General features: G+C 28.8%; 2 protein-coding genes and 1 long non-coding RNA gene across 3 annotated transcripts; 2 read left to right on the top strand and 1 right to left on the bottom strand.

Moving 5' to 3' along the window:
- The first annotated feature begins 1,776 nt into the window (after positions 1 to 1,776).
- On the top strand, positions 1,777 to 7,081 carry LOC103490016 (3-epi-6-deoxocathasterone 23-monooxygenase CYP90D1-like). The gene is made up of 8 exons (XM_008449381.3): positions 1,777 to 2,059; positions 2,301 to 2,634; positions 2,987 to 3,136; positions 3,731 to 4,015; positions 4,605 to 4,694; positions 4,794 to 4,979; positions 5,106 to 5,227; positions 6,942 to 7,081. The coding sequence occupies exons 1-8, from the start codon at positions 1,809 to 1,811 to the stop codon at positions 7,030 to 7,032; spliced, it is 1,509 nt and encodes a 502-aa protein (XP_008447603.1). The 5' UTR covers positions 1,777 to 1,808; the 3' UTR covers positions 7,033 to 7,081.
- A 7,623-nt stretch (positions 7,082 to 14,704) lies between these two features.
- Positions 14,705 to 17,418, bottom strand: LOC103490014 (phospholipase D alpha 4). The gene is made up of 4 exons (XM_008449380.3): positions 17,283 to 17,418; positions 16,597 to 17,157; positions 15,303 to 16,497; positions 14,705 to 15,141 (listed from the first exon to the last, which is right to left on the bottom strand). The coding sequence occupies exons 1-4, from the start codon at positions 17,373 to 17,375 to the stop codon at positions 14,705 to 14,707; spliced, it is 2,286 nt and encodes a 761-aa protein (XP_008447602.2). The 5' UTR covers positions 17,376 to 17,418.
- Positions 15,017 to 17,766, top strand: LOC103490015 (uncharacterized). Its single transcript, XR_537792.2, has 2 exons — positions 15,017 to 15,165; positions 17,486 to 17,766. It is a non-coding gene; the product is annotated as an uncharacterized LOC103490015 (long non-coding RNA).
- Positions 17,767 to 18,391: the final 625 nt, after the last annotated feature.

Below are 18,391 nucleotides of genomic sequence, written 5' to 3'. Positions count from 1 at the left end.
TTTAAATTACGAAGAAAAATTGGAAACGAAAAAAAAAAAAAAAGAAGTGTTTTTTTAAAAAATACATTTTATTTTTAAAAAATAGAAAAAAAATTAGTTTTTAGGGAAAAAAAAACAACGAGGCCTAAATTAATCAATAATGATAATATATGCAACCTTTGATTTGTTCTTCTCACCTTGTACAAAAACAAACTAAAATAATGTTTTACAAATTTACTTTAACATTGAATTCCTTAAATCTAATTCATAAATGATATACATATAGACTTATAATGTAATATAAAAGTTTAATCAAATAAAAAAATCAAACTTAAATTAGTATACCCTTTAGAAATTACTCCACTTGATGGTAATTATAGAAATGATAAGAAAAAAGAAAAAATCAAAGTCAGATTTGGTAAAAAAGATTAATGGAGAGATGATCCAAGTTTTACTTTGGAAAAACTCAAATAATTTTGTATTAAAAGATGAATTAATTGTTTGAGATATTGTAGGGTGTAATGAATGAGTAGAGGTCTATATATTTTTAATATTAAGCAATTGTTACATATACCTAATAATATATACAAACAAAATTTGTCATCCATTAAACATGTTATTGAGCCCAATTAATCATTCAAACTTTGAAATTAAATCAAAATTAATTTTGACCTTTATGTCTCCCCATTATAATCTCTTTCTTTTCATCACTCTCTTTTATATATATATATATATGTGTGTGTGTGTGTTTTTGTGTATGCTAATTCTTAATTTTAATTAAGTTATATGAAAATTAGTTTAGACCATAAAGCTAATAAACTCTAAAGAGAGTTTATACATTTTTTTTTAAAATTTGTGTTTTAATCAACGACATACATATTCATCATTTAAAAAATTTATGAATTTATTAAATAAGTTCATTTTTTAGGTATAAAATAAAAAACGTCTGCATTTGTTATATACAAAATTAAAAGCTTAAAATATCAAATAGAAAAGCTTTTTAAAATTGTCCTAATACTTTTTTAAATCTCAAACTTATTTTACACAAACTTGAAAAAGTCAAGTGTAAAAATCGTAATTTAACTATTTGTATTTAAATAATTTATTAACAAAATATATGTTTTAGTATAATATATAATTACATGATGGAATATTGAACATTTGATCAATTTCAATACTATCGATCCAAACTCACTTTAAAAAAGAACAAATTTAAATCTATCGGTCTTTCTAATTATATATTTTTGTCTCTAATAATCCTACATTTTCTTTAAAATATTATTAAATTATAGGCAACTATTACGTGCGTTCTTTTTAAATATTTACCACAAGAGAAATTTTTTAAAAAGAAAAACATTATTATAGCAAAGGAGGAGAGTTGCTCTTTTTTTCTTAGTACATATTGTCTACAATAAGTCCTTTCTACTTAAAAGGTTGTTTCTTTTTCTCTTTTAAAATGCGAAAACTCAAACTTTTATAACTTCTAGACAATATAAAATCTTTCGATTCTATAAAAGAATGTTCTCACTTAATCATTCAAATAGATTATCGTATTATGTGACTGGCAATTTTGTATCGTAAAAGATAGGGAGTTTTTCCATCACCTTTCGCATGCCCTAAATCCAATGCATATTCATATTTGCAATAAAAAACTATAAAGTTGATGAGTGGTCATCATATGAGAGCTTTCATATTTGTATATAAAAGGTGAGAGAGATAGAGAGAAAAAGGAGCAAAAGAAATCTCAAAAGGGGTTGAGTAGTACAATTGCAAAGCCTCAAACCAAATCTATACACTCACAGATCCAACTTCAAAAGATTCGTAAAAAAATGGATTCTTTGTGGATATTTGTGCAGGTCATCACAGCTGCAGCTTTCATATCTTCCACAATCATAATCCTCAAAAACTTCATCATCCCCACCACACCATCATCATCTTCTTCAAACTCCTTCACCTCCTCCAACAATCCTTCACTTCCTTCCGGTTCCCTCGGTCTCCCCTTCGTTGGTGAAACCCTCCACTTCGTCTCTTCCGCTTACTCTCACCGCCCTGACACCTTCATGGATACACGTCGCAGACGGTGAGTTCCATGGTTAGAGATAAAAATTTTCATACAGTTGTCAACCCAATAATGTGAAATAACCCTTTCGTATCTCATGTTTCTTCTTTCTGAGTACGTTATTCAAATGTCAAAGCTCTTGGTCGCTAACATGCTTGTATGCGATCAGTTGACGTATGCTCTCGGTTTGTTCACTATATTTGGTGATAAAGAAAATGGAATAATATATTACGAGGTTTTTTTTTTTTTTTTTTTTCTGTAGGTATGGGAAGGTCTTCAAATCACATATATTTGGAAGTCCAACAATAGTTTCAACAGATGGTGAAGTGAATAGGTTTATTCTACAAAGTGATTCAAAGTATTTTGTGCCATCTTATCCAAAATCTGTGACAGAGTTGATGGGAAAATCTTCAATATTGCTTATCAATGGCACTTTACATAGAAGAATTCATGGTCTTATTGGAGCTTTTTTCAAATCATCTCATCTCAAAGCTCAAATAACCTTAGACATGCAAAAATATCTTCAAAAATCCATCTCTACGTGGACTAGTACTTGTCAACACAATCCTATCCACATTCAAGATGAAGCCAAAAATGTTTGTATACCTCCTCTCGATCTTCTCGTAATTCAGTTAAATTTCTCGTAATCTATCAAGTAATTAGATAACGTTATTTCATTCACACGAACCGAGTCCAAAATAATATTTGGACAAACCACAAAGTATAATAAGAATATCTTAAATAGATGATTAAAATCTTAGGGTTAAGAATTGCTCTCATTTGAAACATGGGGTTGCTCATAAGTTTGCTGAGAATCATTTTGTCCAAAGAAACTCACACATTCATAATCATTATTATTAATCAAATCTTTTTCATTTTTCTCAATTAAGAGAAAAACAAAATTTTCTTTTTTTTTTTTTTTTTAATATAAATTGTATTTGATTTCAGATTGCCTTTGAAGTACTAGTAAAGACACTGGTCAGTTTGGAGAGTGGTGAAGAAATGGAATTTCTGAAGAAACAGTTTAATCAATTCATTGCTGGGATTATGGCTTTCCCAATAAACATCCCAGGAACCACACTTTACAGATCATTACAGGCAAGTTTATAAAAGTGTTCATGTTTTCATATATAATTGAATTTAGGGGGAAAATAATTTTAACGGTCCCTAAGTTTTTTGGGTCTAGTTTTATTTGGTTCATCTTATACACCTTCTAAAATGTTAAGAGTTTGATATCATAAGTTAGTCTATTATAGATTTCAAAATATCATAATTTCTTTTTCGTGATTTGAGTTAGCTTTATTTCAATTTAGTTATGAGATCTCAATATTTACCTTTAATCTTGCTTTTTTACTTAAAAATTTATTTTTAATTTTTTATGCGTGATTTAAATTCATTTTTAATAGGATTGAAATTAATAATTAATCATAAATATTCTTTTAAATTAAGTGATAGACATTAAAAACTAAAAGTATTCTGTAAAAGTTTATATTTAATTAAAATTTGGAATTTAGGATAACTTTGAAAGAAAACTTAAATAATTAAATTGAACAAATTAAACCAAAAGCACTTAATAAGACCAAAGACATGTAATATTTTGAAATTTAAGGTTCAATTGAAAATTAAGTAATAAACTAAAACCCAGGGATTTGTTTTTTTTTTTTTTTTTTTTTTTTTGTGAAAATGTTTCAGGCAAAAAGGAAAATGGTGAAGTTAGTGGAAGAAATAATAGAAGGAAGAAGGAAGAAGAAGAAGAAGAAGAGTGAAAAATATTGGAGTAATAATAATAATGGAGTTGCAATAATAAATGATGTTGTGGATGTTTTGTTAAACGATGGAAGCCAACAAGTAACAGATGAAGTCATAGCTCATAATATGATTGATATGATGATTCCAGGCCAAGATTCTGTCCCAATCCTCATCACTTTGGCCATTAAATACCTTTCTGATTCTCCCTCTGCCCTTCAACAATTAACGGTACCTTCATCATATTCTCTCTCGTTCCTATTTTTATAATGTCTGTATTTGAAGTCACACTGCTCAAACCTAAATCTAAATATTATAATTCAAATCGTATGTTGACATTATTTTCGTCTTTAAACTTTTAAAATGTAGTGTTCGAGAACTCATAAGTTTAATTTGTTTCATTGAATTATAAAATAGAAATTGATCGTGTTACATTTAAATTAGTAATTTTGGCTTTTCTTCCTTATGATGTGTGTTTCATTTGATAGTGAATGTTTCTGTCATTTTGGTGACAACCACATCAATAATACAAAAATATAACCCTCTCTCTCTCTCTCCACTCTCTAATATATAATTAATTATGATCTTAACTTTTTATTTTCTTTTCCTTTCTTTTTCCAATATATATACTCTTTTATTTTTTTTTCACAAAAAGATTTCTTTTAGTAAACATAATTAAACTTCATAGAAAATAATTAAAATATCATGCAAGAATTGAAAGATATCATTCATGAACGTATACGATGTGGCACAAACAACAACAATGATTTTCTTTTGTCTTATATTATTTACCCTAAACTTGATAAGTTTTAATGGGCAGGAAGAGAACATGGAATTGAAAAGACAGAAAACTCAGCTTGGAGAGCCATTGAAGTGGACTGATTACTTGTCTTTACCATTTACTCAAAATGTAAGAACACAGACCCACATTGGACAATATACCAAATATTTGCTACAATAATAATCGATAAATATAATATGTTTTCTTTTTAATTCTCGCGATATTCAGGTGATAACGGAGACGTTAAGGTTAGGAAACATAATAACAGGAGTGATGAGAAAGGCGATGAAAGATATTGAAATAAAAGGATATTTAATACCTAAAGGATGGTGTGTTCTTGCATATATTAGGTCAGTTCATGTCGATGAAAACCAGTTTGAAAGCCCTTACCATTTCAATCCATGGAGATGGCAAGTAAGTATACACTCATTAATTGCCCTAATTGTTTTTGGGTCTTTTTATTTTTATTATTATTATTATTATTATTTCTTTTTGAATTGTTATTTAATAAGGAAATTTTAAATTGTTGCTGTTTTTCAGGGTAAAGACTCAAATAATTTAAATTTCACTCCTTTTGGAGGAGGACAAAGGTTGTGCCCTGGCCTTGAGTTAGCCAGATTAGAAGCTTCCATTTTCTTACATCACTTTATTACTGAATTCAGGTAAAAAAATATTAACAATTGCACATTGATCACATGCATTTTTGTTTAATAATCTATGTCTTACTATGTGTTCGGTTGTTTGATTCGGATCGTATATACATATTCTGATGATACTAGGATTGATTATACATTTTTTTTTACCTTTCTCTAACTCTCTATCCATGAACTATTTTATCTTTAATTTTTCTAATTTCCTTATCATTCATGGTTTTAATTTTCTTAAAAAAATATTTTGAACTTTTGTCAAAATCTAAAAGGTTACAAAAAAAAGAAAAAAAAAGAATTATTTTTAGGGGTTTCTAAACTAGTTTTGTGTTTTATAAAATCTATCATTTGTTTTGTAGATTGACCAAGTAATATTGAAAAGAAATGTAAAAGAATAATTTCCAACTAATAATGAAACAACCTTTTTGGCATACAAATGATATCCATTCATGCATGCTTTCAAATCAACCTATATGTCTATTCACTAAAAATCAGGGCTTAAAAGCAAAATCATGAGAGGTTTTGTTTTCATCTCAGCAAACTTTCCAAAGTGGGGGGTAAGAAGTAATCAACACATTGTCTCCAACCAATGTGCCAATTAGCCAAAAATATAATCATATATTAGAGAGGGAGAGAGCCAAAAGTTTAATATATAATGGGTTTTTTTTAGGGGGAAATGATTGAGAGAACCACCACTGAGTAATTGAAAATTTGAATAATGGAAAATTCCAAATGGATTTTTAATTTGGAATAGAAAATTAAAGGAAAAGAAAAAAAATAATAAAAGGAAAATTGACCTAATTTGGATGATATATTGATTGAAAAATCCAAAATGTAGCACTTAAATTGGTTGGATAATGTGAATCTTTGGTAATAAGTCACTTCGATGTTGGTTTTGGTCCATAGACAAAAACTTTTAAGTTTGGTTAATGCTTTTGAACTTTTGATTCTCTTTAAACATAAAAGGAAAAAGTTGTTATTTTTTCGAAATACAAACTTAAATTGAAAATACATAGATTAAAATGAACTTTATTTATTTGATTAATAATACATCTTTTGGATCTAAAATATGTTATGGGTGCTATATGGATGTGTCAAAATGAACCTATACTCCAATCTTTATTTTACTTTTAAAAAATGAACCAAAGTATGTTAACTAAATAAATAATTTAAAAATATAATGACTAAAATAAACTAAAACTAAAATTAGGAGTAAAACAGTATTTATCATTCTTTTATTAAAAAAATAACTTTTTATAATGTGAGAGGAACTTGGTTTCTTTTGAGAAGAATTTGGGTTGTGACTTGTGCCTAACTTTCCAACATATAACAATTTAGAGTTTTGTCTTTCTTTTTTTGCTAGATTTAATATACAATTGGAAAAAGGAATTAATTATAAGCAACTTATATGGTTAAAATTAAGATGTTTGATTCTCTCTTCTGTTGAACAAAATTTAAAGAAAAAAGTAGAAAATTTTGTTATATTATATGGTTAAAATTTTGGTCAACAATATAATTATTTACCTATACATAACCTAGCTAGTCCAATATAATATACTTTAACCAATTGAATGACTATAAAGATTTGAAAAAGGATTGTTTATCTAAAAATTATTGTAACCTCCTAGGCTAGGTGTTATAATCCTTGAAATAGAAATTAGAAAGAGTCATTCTATTAGTTCTATGCTACTCTCTAACCCTAATGTTCATCTAATTTGATATTAATTAGGTGGGTGGCTGAGGAAGACAATATCATCAACTTCCCAACAGTAAGAATGAAGAAAAGAATGGCAATTTGGGTAAAAAAGAGAGAGCTTTAATTTTTTTATTTTCATCCAATTTTGACCTTTCGGAAAAACAAAGAAAGAGAAAAAAAAAAAAAGATAAAAGTATTATAAATATTATGATAGCACGTGTTAATGTCTATTGTCAAGTGACAATTTATAATTACTCATGTATCTTAATATCACATATTATTAGTGTTCATCATTTGTCACCACTTATTTATTATTTTGCATATAAATAAAGGTTTTAAGTGGATTTGTATACGTAACATATCTCGGCTAAAATTCAAAATAAATTAAATTGGAACCAGTCGAGTTTATATAGAGAATTTTTTTTCTATAATTTCCTTAGTTTATTTGTTTGTATTATCTATAGAATTATAATATATTTGTCCGATATTCGTATTTTGGTTAGGCTTTCCACATTGAGACAAAGAAAAATTGGGATAAACAAAATAGAGGACGAATTATTTTCTTGGTCAAAATGCAAAAGTGTGGGTATGGCCATTTTAATGTTCTTTATTTTGTGTTTCTATGGAAAATGTTTGTATATTGTACTACAAATCCCAAGTTTTCCCATAGGATTCTTTTCTCTTTTTTGCGTAGTTATGGATAATGTTATTGTTTAGTAGGGGATGGTGGAAAAATATAGGAAATAATAATATGATAAAAATAGGTTTCTACGGTTTTAGTTTTATATGGTTTCATCTAATTTTAGTTTTTGTATCATTTTACACTAAATTTTGAAAATATTTCCATAATTTGTATTTCTTTATATAATTATTATTTAAACAATTTTGGTGAAGAAGTAATTTTCGGGAATTAAATTAAAAATTTCTTAAAGTATAAAAATTAAAATTAGACATCGGAAGGTACATAAACCAAAATCGAACAAACTTCAAAATATAGAAGCCAAAATGATAGTTTAACCTCGATGCTTTCGGTTATTTTTTTCTAATTGTGCAAGGTGTCATTTATTTAACATTTTGACAAATACCATGTAATATTCCATTTAAAGGGTATAATTCTATTATACATCTAAAAGTAGTGAAATTGTGTTTATTTCCACCCTTTTGAGAAGTAAATATTATTTTAAATTACAAAATTAAAAAAATATATTTATAAAATATAATAAAATTTTATTTTTCACTAGTGCTAAATATTGATAGGTGTTTATAGGAATCTATCACAAATGAATTTTAAAACTACCCTAAGCTATGTAGTAATTAAGTGGACAGATCGTCTCATAAAGGAGTCTATTACTCTGTATTTTTTTTATGCAATCATTGAATTTTAAAGTAAGGAGGGGGATTTTGTGGGTGATTTTGAAGAAGGAAATTAAATTTGCATTCAAAGAAAATTGGAATCAAATGAATCAAGAACTATTTCTTTAAAGAACAATATATTTAACACACCATGAGATATGAATAGCATTGCAACACTTAATTTCACCCTACTAGGGGTGTAAGTGGATTGGCTTGGATTGAGTTGGGGAGATATTTTTTATATTCAGGTTGATCAAATTGACCACTAAATAAGATCTTCAACCTAATCCAACCCAACTCGAACGGAGGGTTGGGTTGAGTTGTTGAATTATATTTGTTTATTTGCTTTCTTTAAGTATATTATTTATTAACTTAAAATACTTAAATTTGTCTAAAATTTCATAAAACTCAAATGAAACTCAAGTATTAAATATCAAAATTCAATATATCTATTACAAACTAAAAAAAAAACTTCATAATAATATGTATGAATTATAATATTTATAAGTTGTAATATATAATTTAATAATAATAGAAATTCATATTGGGTTGGGTCAATTCAGATTTTTAAAAATGTAACCAGAACCCAACCCAACCCGAAAAATATATAAAAAAAAAAATGGGCTGACAAGAAGAATGACAAAATTAAAGGTTTACCTTGAATAAATTGACAAAATAGAAAAACAAAACATTTTTAAATAAAAAAAATGGGATAACAATGTCTTAAATGCCTCTAGGTGACAATAATTTCTAAATACACTTCTAACATAATCCACAAATACCCTATAATTAATACAACCTATGCACCCACACTTGAATATTCTAATTTCTCTCAAAAAAGAAAATAAATCATCAAATCATCTCTAAGATATCACATCCCATTCAATTTGTGCATGCCACCCTTTCACATCCCATTCATTATTTGGAGTTTGGAAGCAATTGAAATCCCTAGCATCTCCTTCTTCACCTTTGAAAACCCTAGCATTTTTTGTCTCATCTCCTTTCCTTCGATTAGCATCTTCTTTCTTTCGCATCTTCTTCGTTCGCTCCGTCATATCTTCTTTGTTCAATTAGCATCTCTTTCGTGCCGCCATATCTTTGTTCGCCGTTCGTCTTTTCGTTTTCATTCGTCGTTCTTCACTTCTCCGTTCGGCGGTTGAATCTTTAACGTTGAAGAACGGTTTAGCTTCGTCTTGTTGGCATAATTTTAGGGATTCAAAGCAATAGTGTTAATTAAATTAAGGTGTAAATTTGAATTTGAAAAAAAAAATTAAAAATTTTGAATTAAAACCGTGACCTATGGAGTAAAATTAGGGTGGGACACATATCAAATATGTGGCATAATTGTAGTTGTAGGTATTCAAACTAAGAATCTAAAATTAATGTGTATAATTTGTATTTTAAAATATTGTTAAAAATTTGAATTAAAACTAATTTTATAATAAATAACAATAAATATATGTATATGTATGTATGTACTTGTATTTTAAAATATTGTTAAAAATTTAAATTAAAACTAATTTTATAATAAATAACAATAAATATATGTATGTATGTATGAATGTATGTACTTGTATTTTAAAATATTATTAAAAATTTGAATTAAAACTAATTTTATAATAAATAACAATAAATGTAGGTACGTATGTATGTATGCTCGTTGAAAGGTCCAATTAATATATATATACACGTTTTTTCATAAATAATTTGAAAAATAAAAAAAGGTTAAAATCAAGGGATAATCTATTGTATTTAGCATAATCTTAGGAATGCAAGTTAAGAATACATAATTTTGAATTTAGTCGAGGCGGAGTAGGAGTTGACATAGCGGGCGGATCCGCCATGCAGTTCCTTTTCGGGCGGCTGTAGGACGGACGGCCGCCTATAGGTGGTACCGTGACCTTGATACGGAGCTGGAGCTTCTAACTATGATGAATGCGCTAACTTAAGGGATTATTTACGTATTTACGTATGTCTTTTTATAAATAATTTGAAAAATGAAAAAGGTTAAAATTAAGGGATTATCCATTATATTTGGCATAATTTTAGGAATTCAAATTAACAATCTAAACTTTATGTGTTTTTTTTTAAATAATTTAAAAAATAAAAAATGATAAAATTTATGGATTTTCCATTATATTTGGCATGATTTTAGGAATTCAATTTTGAATCTATAATTAATAACTTATGTATTCGTAAATAATTTAAAAAATAAAAAAAGTGAAATTAATGAATTGTTCATTATCTTTGGCATAATTTTATGAATTCAATTTAAGAATCTAAAATTAATGTATTTATGTACGTTTTTTCTTGGCATAATTTTATGAATTCAGTTTAGTAATCTAAAATTAATATGTATGATTTGGATTTTAAAATAGTGTTATAATTTTGAATTAAAACTAAGAGTGGAAAATAATGTTATAATATCAAATATGTATTATGTATTTTTATGTATATTTTTCATCAGTAATTTAAAAAATAAAAAATGCAATCTTTGAAGTTATTTTTGAAGTTATTTGAGGGAATTTGAATTCAAATTGACGATTTTAGGGAATGGTATAGATTGAAATTGTTATTATTAATTTGTAATATGTATTATTTAATATATTTTTTATAAATAATATGAATTTATACAAATTTGGTAATTACTTGATTTTGTATCCTAATAATCAGGGATGCTTTAGTGATTGTTGGAACAATATAATATTTTTTTTAGTTAAGAATTATCATAAGTGAGTGTTTACAAATACACTGTATTCGTCTATAGACAATTATTATCCGTGGAGGTGTAAATTTGGACAAAAAAAATTATTCTGACAGTTAGTTTTGCCATAAATCAAAATAATTTAGCAATTTGCTATTTTTCTTTTTTCTATCCACAAATTTGTTATTTCCACAGTTTTTCTAAAAAACTAAAAACACAAGAATTTACGTGAAACTTCCAACTTGGAGAAAAACCATGAGCAAGATCACAAAAATTTGCTAGAAAGAAACCCAACCCACTATTGTCAAAATTTGCTACAATCACGAAAAATAATTTTATCTCTCTCGACTCCAATTGCAAGAACACTCTTTCAAAACTTTTGGCCACCCGCAACCTTTACTCACTCTCCAACAAAAATACAAAAAAAAAAATTTAACTAGAGTTAGCATACTAAAACTTAATTAAAGTGTTTATAACTAAGACAGTCGAAAACTAAAGACAAGCTCTTTTTATAGGCTGACTTTTCAGTATTGGACATGTACATGACTTTCTCAAACCTTTTCAACATAGGACAACTTCATGTCTTTTTTAAACCTTTTCGTTGTTCGATAACTGTACTTTTAAGATTTTGCCAAAGAAAATCCGACATTTCTTTGCTAATTATGAATGAAAAAAAAAAAGAGAGAGATGATTGTCTCAAAGTTCAAGAAAGTTGGTTGATTTGGTGGAACACAATAGACCATGCAATTTTATTGTGTGTTTCAGAATCCGTTTAAATTGACTTAAAAAAAATGTTTTTCAAGAAACTTATTTTTGTTTAAACTCATTTTTATTAAAATAGTTTAAAATACACTTAAAAAGGCTAATTTGAGTAGCTTCCAAACACTTTAATTTTTTTAAAATAACTTAAATTTTAAATTAAACACTTAGAAAATGTAATCCAAATACACATCAGTTATTGACCACAAATTTGTTGAAAATTTAACACATTTACATGCATATTATGGTTCAATATTCGTAAACAACAGTCTAAAAGTAGACCAAATGAGGAAAAAAAAGCTTCTAATTTTAGGCTTACATAGAAAAAAAAAATCATGCTCTCGCATCAACATGTTCACATATTTTTACACTATATATCTAAAAGTTGTCTTATTTTATAAAGATGATGATTAAAAATAATCAAACATAGTATAATTAAGCCACAATCAAAGTTTCATGAACTAATTGTAACAATTTCCATAAATTTTCATAAAATCTCCCAAAATTTTCATCAATATCAATACTATCATAAATCGAGACCTCGGTCATCGATATCGATATTTCAAACTTTGTATTTAAAATTAATTTTTCTTTCTAAAAAGATAATCATTCTCTTAATTGAAATGGATGGAGCTTATTTAGGTATCATTTTATAGCTATCTGCATTGTTTGACTAAATTTCAAAAGAAAAAAAAAAAACTAGTTTTCAAAACTTGATTTGAATTTTCAAAATACTCTAAAAGTTGGCCACAAAAAAATAATGGATGTTGAAGTAGTGCTTGTAGATCTCATTTTGTAATTGTTTTGACTTTTGAAAACTGAATTTATTTCCTCACAATTTTCTTATTTTTGAACTTGTTATTTAAATATCTTAACCAAATTTCATAAACAAAGTTAAAAAAAAAAAAAAAAAAAAAAAAAAAAGTCTTTTGCGTTTGATAGTATATCAAACATTAGATTTTAATGCAAGTAATTGCTTAAAATATATTTGATACTATACTCATAAATCCTAAAACTAATCTCAGTAAATATTAACTAAATATACTATTATTAATTTATTTATGAGCATGTTTTAATTAAAAAATTGTCTAATTACTATTTTGTACACATATACACATACATATATAAAATAATGAAAACATGAAATTGTTGTTTACAAAAAATAATTATAATTGTTGAAATTTAAGAATAATAATTCATAATATACCAACGTTTTAGAGAACTTGTAAATATAATAAAATCTATCGGCAACATTTTTATTGTTGAACGATTCTTATGATCTATCACTGATAAACTAATATTTGAAACATGATATATTATTAGTGATAATAAATTTTTGATAGATTTTGGTACGTTTGTAATTTTTATAAGATTCTTACTATATAAAGATAAAATATCTATTTGATTTGAAGGTTAAAAATGAGAAATAGAAATCAGTTTAATAAAAGAATAATTAAAGTGCCCAACAGCGTTTCTAGATTTAATTCTTTATAGAAAAAACAAAATAATTATTAAAGGAATCCTTGGCAAAAGAAAAAGATAAGGTTTCTCAAAAATAATAAAAAAAACCAAACTATTTTTATTTCCTATAAAAAAATCACTAGAAGCATAAATTCATACAGATTTTTTAAAAATAAAACAAAACGCGAAAATATTTACCTCCTATAGAATAATTAAAAAAAAAAAAAAAGCTCACAACCCACGTGAAATAACAAAAATACCTCCGTAATTAATCTGTCAGTCACACACACTTGAAAAAAATGGTTTTCTTAGCAATGATCTCGTAGCAAGTCTAAATAATCTCTTAGTAAGGTTAAACAATTTTGTACCTTTGAACCAAGTCTAAACGATCTTGTATCCTTGTACCAAGTCTAAACGATCTCCTACCTTTCCATCTAGTCTAAACGATCTTGTCCCTTGTACCAAGTCTAAACAATCTCACACCCTTCTACCTAGTTTAAACGATCTCGTAGCAAGTCTAAACGATCTTGTATCCTTGTACCAAGTCTAAACGATCTCCTACCTTTCCATCTAGTCTAAACGATCTTGTCCCTTGTACCAAGTCTAAACAATCTCACACCCTTCTACCTAGTTTAAACGATCTCGTAGCAAGTCTAAACGATCTTGTACCTATGTACCAAGTTTAAACGATCTTGTATCCTTCTACCTAGTTTAAAGGATCTCATAAAAAGTCTAAACGATCTCGTAGCAAGTCTAAATGATTTAGTACCTTTGTACCTGGTCTAAACAATCTGATATTGTACCAAGAAGAAAAAGAAAAGAAAATGAGAAATGAAGAAGAAGAAAGATATTTTGGAAAAGGAAATGAATAAATGAATAAATTGGTAAATATTTACATAAATAATTAACCATAAGATTGTAAAATGAAAAAGAAGTAATAGTGCGAAGAGATTATTAATATGAATAGAAGATGAATGCATCGTAAAGAAGAAGAAAAAAAAAGAAAAAGAATTGAAAAAATGGTCAGCATTATTCGAGGACAAATCTAAAATTTTTTAAAATGTAATATATTTTTTGATTTTATTACACGAACGTAAATATTTTGATATTTTGTTATATTTATGAAAATTAACCTTAAAAAGTTTGGTATGAAATATAAAAGGTTTATTTTGCTATTTGAGAATTTCATTACAGTTATAAAGCATAAATACTTATGGTGACGAATGCAAACTATTTACAAAAGAGAGAAAAAAAATGTATCAATTATGCATAATTTTTTTTTTCATTTTTGTTAATAGTTTACATAGAAAAATTCATATTTAATTATTATTTCTGTTAAAAAAAAGGATAATATTCACTTTATAATAATAAAGAATTGGAAGTTACAAATAATTTACTTACCAAACGTATAAACGTGAAAGGATTCCTCCAATCCACAATTCCCCAGTTGGGAATTCTCATTCATGGAGGTTCAACACAATTTCAGACTTAACTCATCTCATCGCCATTCGAAGTAAAACTAGGTTGTGAAAATGGGTGGCAACATCATTGATCTTCTTCCTTTAATTGCGCATTTCGTATCAGGAAAATGGCCTCCATTTTCTTCCAAATCCTCCATCGTTCCATCTTCTTTCACCTTCACAGGGTACGTTACCAGATGAACCCCTTTCATATCTTCAACTTCTTCTCCACTGTAAATTTTCCACGATTTATCTCCTATCGAACGAACCCTTTGAACGCATTTCAAACTTTCTGGGTTTAAGAACACTTCTTCGAATCCTCGTGTATGTTCGTACCAAAGCGACAACCGGAATCTTGAAATGTCTCTTCCATTGGGTAACTCTTCTTCGTCGTTTTCTATTTGGTAGCATCCGATTGCTATCTCTGTATCTCGCTCTCCGTCCATGGACCTCTGGTTTACGTTTGCGGATCCAATCAGAATGTACAAATCGTCCACTGGAAAATACCGACATGTTCGTGGTTAGTTTCTATTTCTTTGCACGTTTAATTGTTAGTGAGTTCCACATTCCATATTTTTGTTTGTTGAAATGCTCTCTACCTGTTTGTTATAAATGCCGCTTAAAAAATGAGATTCAGAACATATGAAGTGTTCTTACCTATCATGACCTTGGAATGGACGTAGATCATGAACCTCCGATGTTGTTGGGCATTCCAGTACTGTGTTGCATGTTGGGGACTGTGTGGGGGAATAAAGTCCCACTTTCTCTCTTCCTCTCTGTTTGCAAGGCAAAAGAAATTTAAGTAATCTCTTGGATGGGCCTTTTCCCCAGTTTCTTGGATTGCTTCTCCAATCAGTCTATACATCATTGTCATTGTCTGCCTTGTCCAATGTAGCATATCCTCAACCGATTCACTCTCTGGTGATCCTTCTGGCCACATAGGAATCACTATGTAAACTGCAAACCTCTCCCTTGCCTTGATCTTATTAGCCACCTTGAGTGCAATCTCGATCGGTATCAAATTTGTGCATCCACAGTGTTGATCTCTGTCCCAAAAGTGACACCCTCCAATAAAGTATTGGTTTTCGATGTAAATAAATCTCTCGGCTCGCCTGATAGCTTCAACATAAGCTTCGTGGATGGTTCGTTCAATGGTCATGTTTCTGAACATTTGACTGGCAGACAAATGGTCAATTGATCGAAAAACTTGCACATTCCAATCCTTTTGTGGGTTTGTGTTTGATTCGAGTTGGGGCATCAATTTTAATAAGATGCTCGTCGGTACTAACAACGAAGCATCCGATTGCTTAGTCCATCGTTGCTCAAAGTTTGTTAATATATCCCAAGCAGCTTCACCTGTTACACAAGCGTGAACATCATGCCATGGCTCTCTTGGCCCTCCTTTTTGAAGTTTGGCACCTGATATACTCGTCTGGTAGAAATCACGACAGTGGGATTCTGTGTTCAAAGTATGGAACAATGAATGTTGTTCTGTGTCGTAGCGACCATCACAAAGATCTAAACCACCAATGAAACTCATGATCTCCCTGTTTTGTGCATTGATGTGAGTTTGAGCATCTACGATTATGATTTTCTGATGATGAGAGAAAATTGGTGGAGACATAGGATGCAGTTTGGGGCACAACCTACATATGACTTTTGAGTGCAAGAAATATGCTCGAGCATCTTCATCATGTGTGTTCATTATCCCGGCATTCTTGATGATGGGAAGAGATGTTTCATCATCCCAAATCAGTATTCTCACAGCTACTCCTTCCTCTGCCTTCTGCTTCAACAACTCTCCAAGCTTTACTCCTAAAGCATAGGGTATATCAGTCTGAGAGTCCCTTACCTGATCATCGAAAGTGTATTAGCCATCTTCAAACAGAAGAAACAGAAAGAAACAAAATAATATTGTTGATTACAAAGGTGGTTGATTGATTTGATTTACCAGCACCATCTTTGGATTGAAGGACCATCCTGCAATGTAAACTAAATGCTTTGCATTATCTATGGCCTTGTATACATCTTCCCATAGCCTTCTTGGTGTACTTGAACCATGAAATGGAGGTTGAAAAGTAGGGAGGTGGTGAGCATCTTGATATAGTGTCACATGACAGTTGGACCTTAAAGGAAATGTTGCATTTCTCAGCCCCTTGTATTCTCCATTTCCCAGCATCTTTTTCCAGCTTAATTCATATACTGCTGGTTTAAACCACAACATGAATCGAAGTTTGAGCTCCGGACTTGGCTTCCCATTTTCCATAAGAAGTGGAAAGAAGCCATTGATAAAACTTGCTTCTTTCAAAATCTGTTGGGCTTGGATATAGAATTTACCCAAGACAGAACGAGCTGTTTTCAATGTAATGGTGATGGTAGAAGTCAATGGATATGCACATAGAACTCGGAATGTCTGGTTCCAAACACGGTCATGTTCATGGCTTGTCTGGGCAACCTCCTTGTTGTCTATCTTAATTGTCACATAGCTACGCTTGCCACCAGCAAATAGGCACTGCACAAAATAGACACGAAGACAAAGAAAAATTAAACTATTTTTGTAATGAATGTTTAGAATAATGCCTATTATTAACTGAAATTATATGTTTAGAATTTTTACGATCCATATCCATAACTTACATCCAATGGTGAAGGGGGCGTGTATGCCGTTGCATGAAAGACGGTAACCTCAAGCGTTCCGTGGAAGAACTTTTGCTTTACCTCCATTGCCATAACTTCAAAAAATTTCTTACAAAGGAGAAAATGACAAGTTTTATTGAAGTATATGTTGTGTAATACAGTCTCTTATATAAGAATGGATAAGTCAGCTGCTATTATATCAGGTGTAGCAATTTACATCAGCAAGGAGAGGGAAAGCTAGCTTGGAATGCAATGCAAAAGGTCTATTTGGCAGTTGGAAAAACTTGTGGAATTTTCCATCTCAATCTTAGAGGTAATCTTTTAGTCCACTATTTTATGCTTCAAGCCCAAGTCTCTTCAACTCCAATCACATTTTTCATTTCTTCCCCTGAAAAACATGAGAATTATAAATAATGCTCTGCCTTAAAACCATTTTAATCTTATTCTCACATTTTTATAATGAAGGAGAAGTTGTGTTCTTTCCCTCTTTTTTGAAGAAAAGTTTAAAGCTCCTATCCTATCAATAATTTTAAATTGACTTCATTGCTTGTGGTGCATTGTTTGCTTTGATCATTCCTTTCTGACCTTTTTTATTTTTTGCTTCATTCAAGAATCAACAATTCAGTAGTGGGATTCTAATAAATTCCTTCCTATGATATCACATTACCAAACTGGTCTTTGTATAAACAATTTGGTGTATCCTTCTTAAGACAAAGCGGTTGGATTTTGTATTGTCTTTCATCTTAATAATATACTATAAATCTATGTTTCTTGTTAAAGAATATATATACCTTAAATTTTAAATTTTTTATCGTCACGTGAACATAGTCATGGTTAAATTATAAGTTTAGTCCGTAAAATTTTAAATTTGTGACTATTTGATCTATAAACTTTAAAGTTGTCTAGTAATTCATTTTAAATTTCAATTGTGTCCAATAGAGGTTATTGATATATTTAAAATTGTAAAAGAACTAATGAATCTAAGGTGTGTTTTATTTGATTTTTTAGGGGTTTAATTCTGAAGAAAAAAAGTCATTTTGAAAACAAGGTTGATTTTGGGAGATGCACTTAAAATCAGTTTTTCTAAAAAAAATGTTTTTTTAGTATTG

Source organism: Cucumis melo, chromosome 4 (genome assembly GCF_025177605.1).
Source record: "Cucumis melo cultivar AY chromosome 4, USDA_Cmelo_AY_1.0, whole genome shotgun sequence".
Lineage (NCBI taxonomy): Eukaryota > Viridiplantae > Streptophyta > Magnoliopsida > Cucurbitales > Cucurbitaceae > Cucumis > Cucumis melo.
The sequence above is the reverse complement of the archived record's forward strand: the minus strand, read 5'-3'. Positions and strand labels throughout refer to the sequence as shown.

Bases quoted from the DNA above. Each gene is read 5' to 3' on its own strand.
- LOC103490016 (XM_008449381.3), top strand. From the start codon at position 1,809: ATGGATTCTTTGTGGATATTTGTGCAGGTCATCACAGCTGCAGCTTTC. The intron at 3,137-3,730 runs GCAAGTTTATAA...AAAATGTTTCAG, and splicing joins CACTTTACAGATCATTACAG to GCAAAAAGGAAAATGGTGAA. The intron at 4,016-4,604 runs GTACCTTCATCA...TTTAATGGGCAG, and splicing joins CTGCCCTTCAACAATTAACG to GAAGAGAACATGGAATTGAA.
- LOC103490014 (XM_008449380.3), bottom strand. From the start codon at position 17,375: ATGGCAATGGAGGTAAAGCAAAAGTTCTTCCACGGAACGCTTGAGGTT. The intron at 17,158-17,282 runs GTAAGTTATGGA...TATTTTGTGCAG, and splicing joins CGCCCCCTTCACCATTGGAT to TGCCTATTTGCTGGTGGCAA. The intron at 16,498-16,596 runs GTAAATCAAATC...TTCGATGATCAG, and splicing joins TCAATCCAAAGATGGTGCTG to GTAAGGGACTCTCAGACTGA.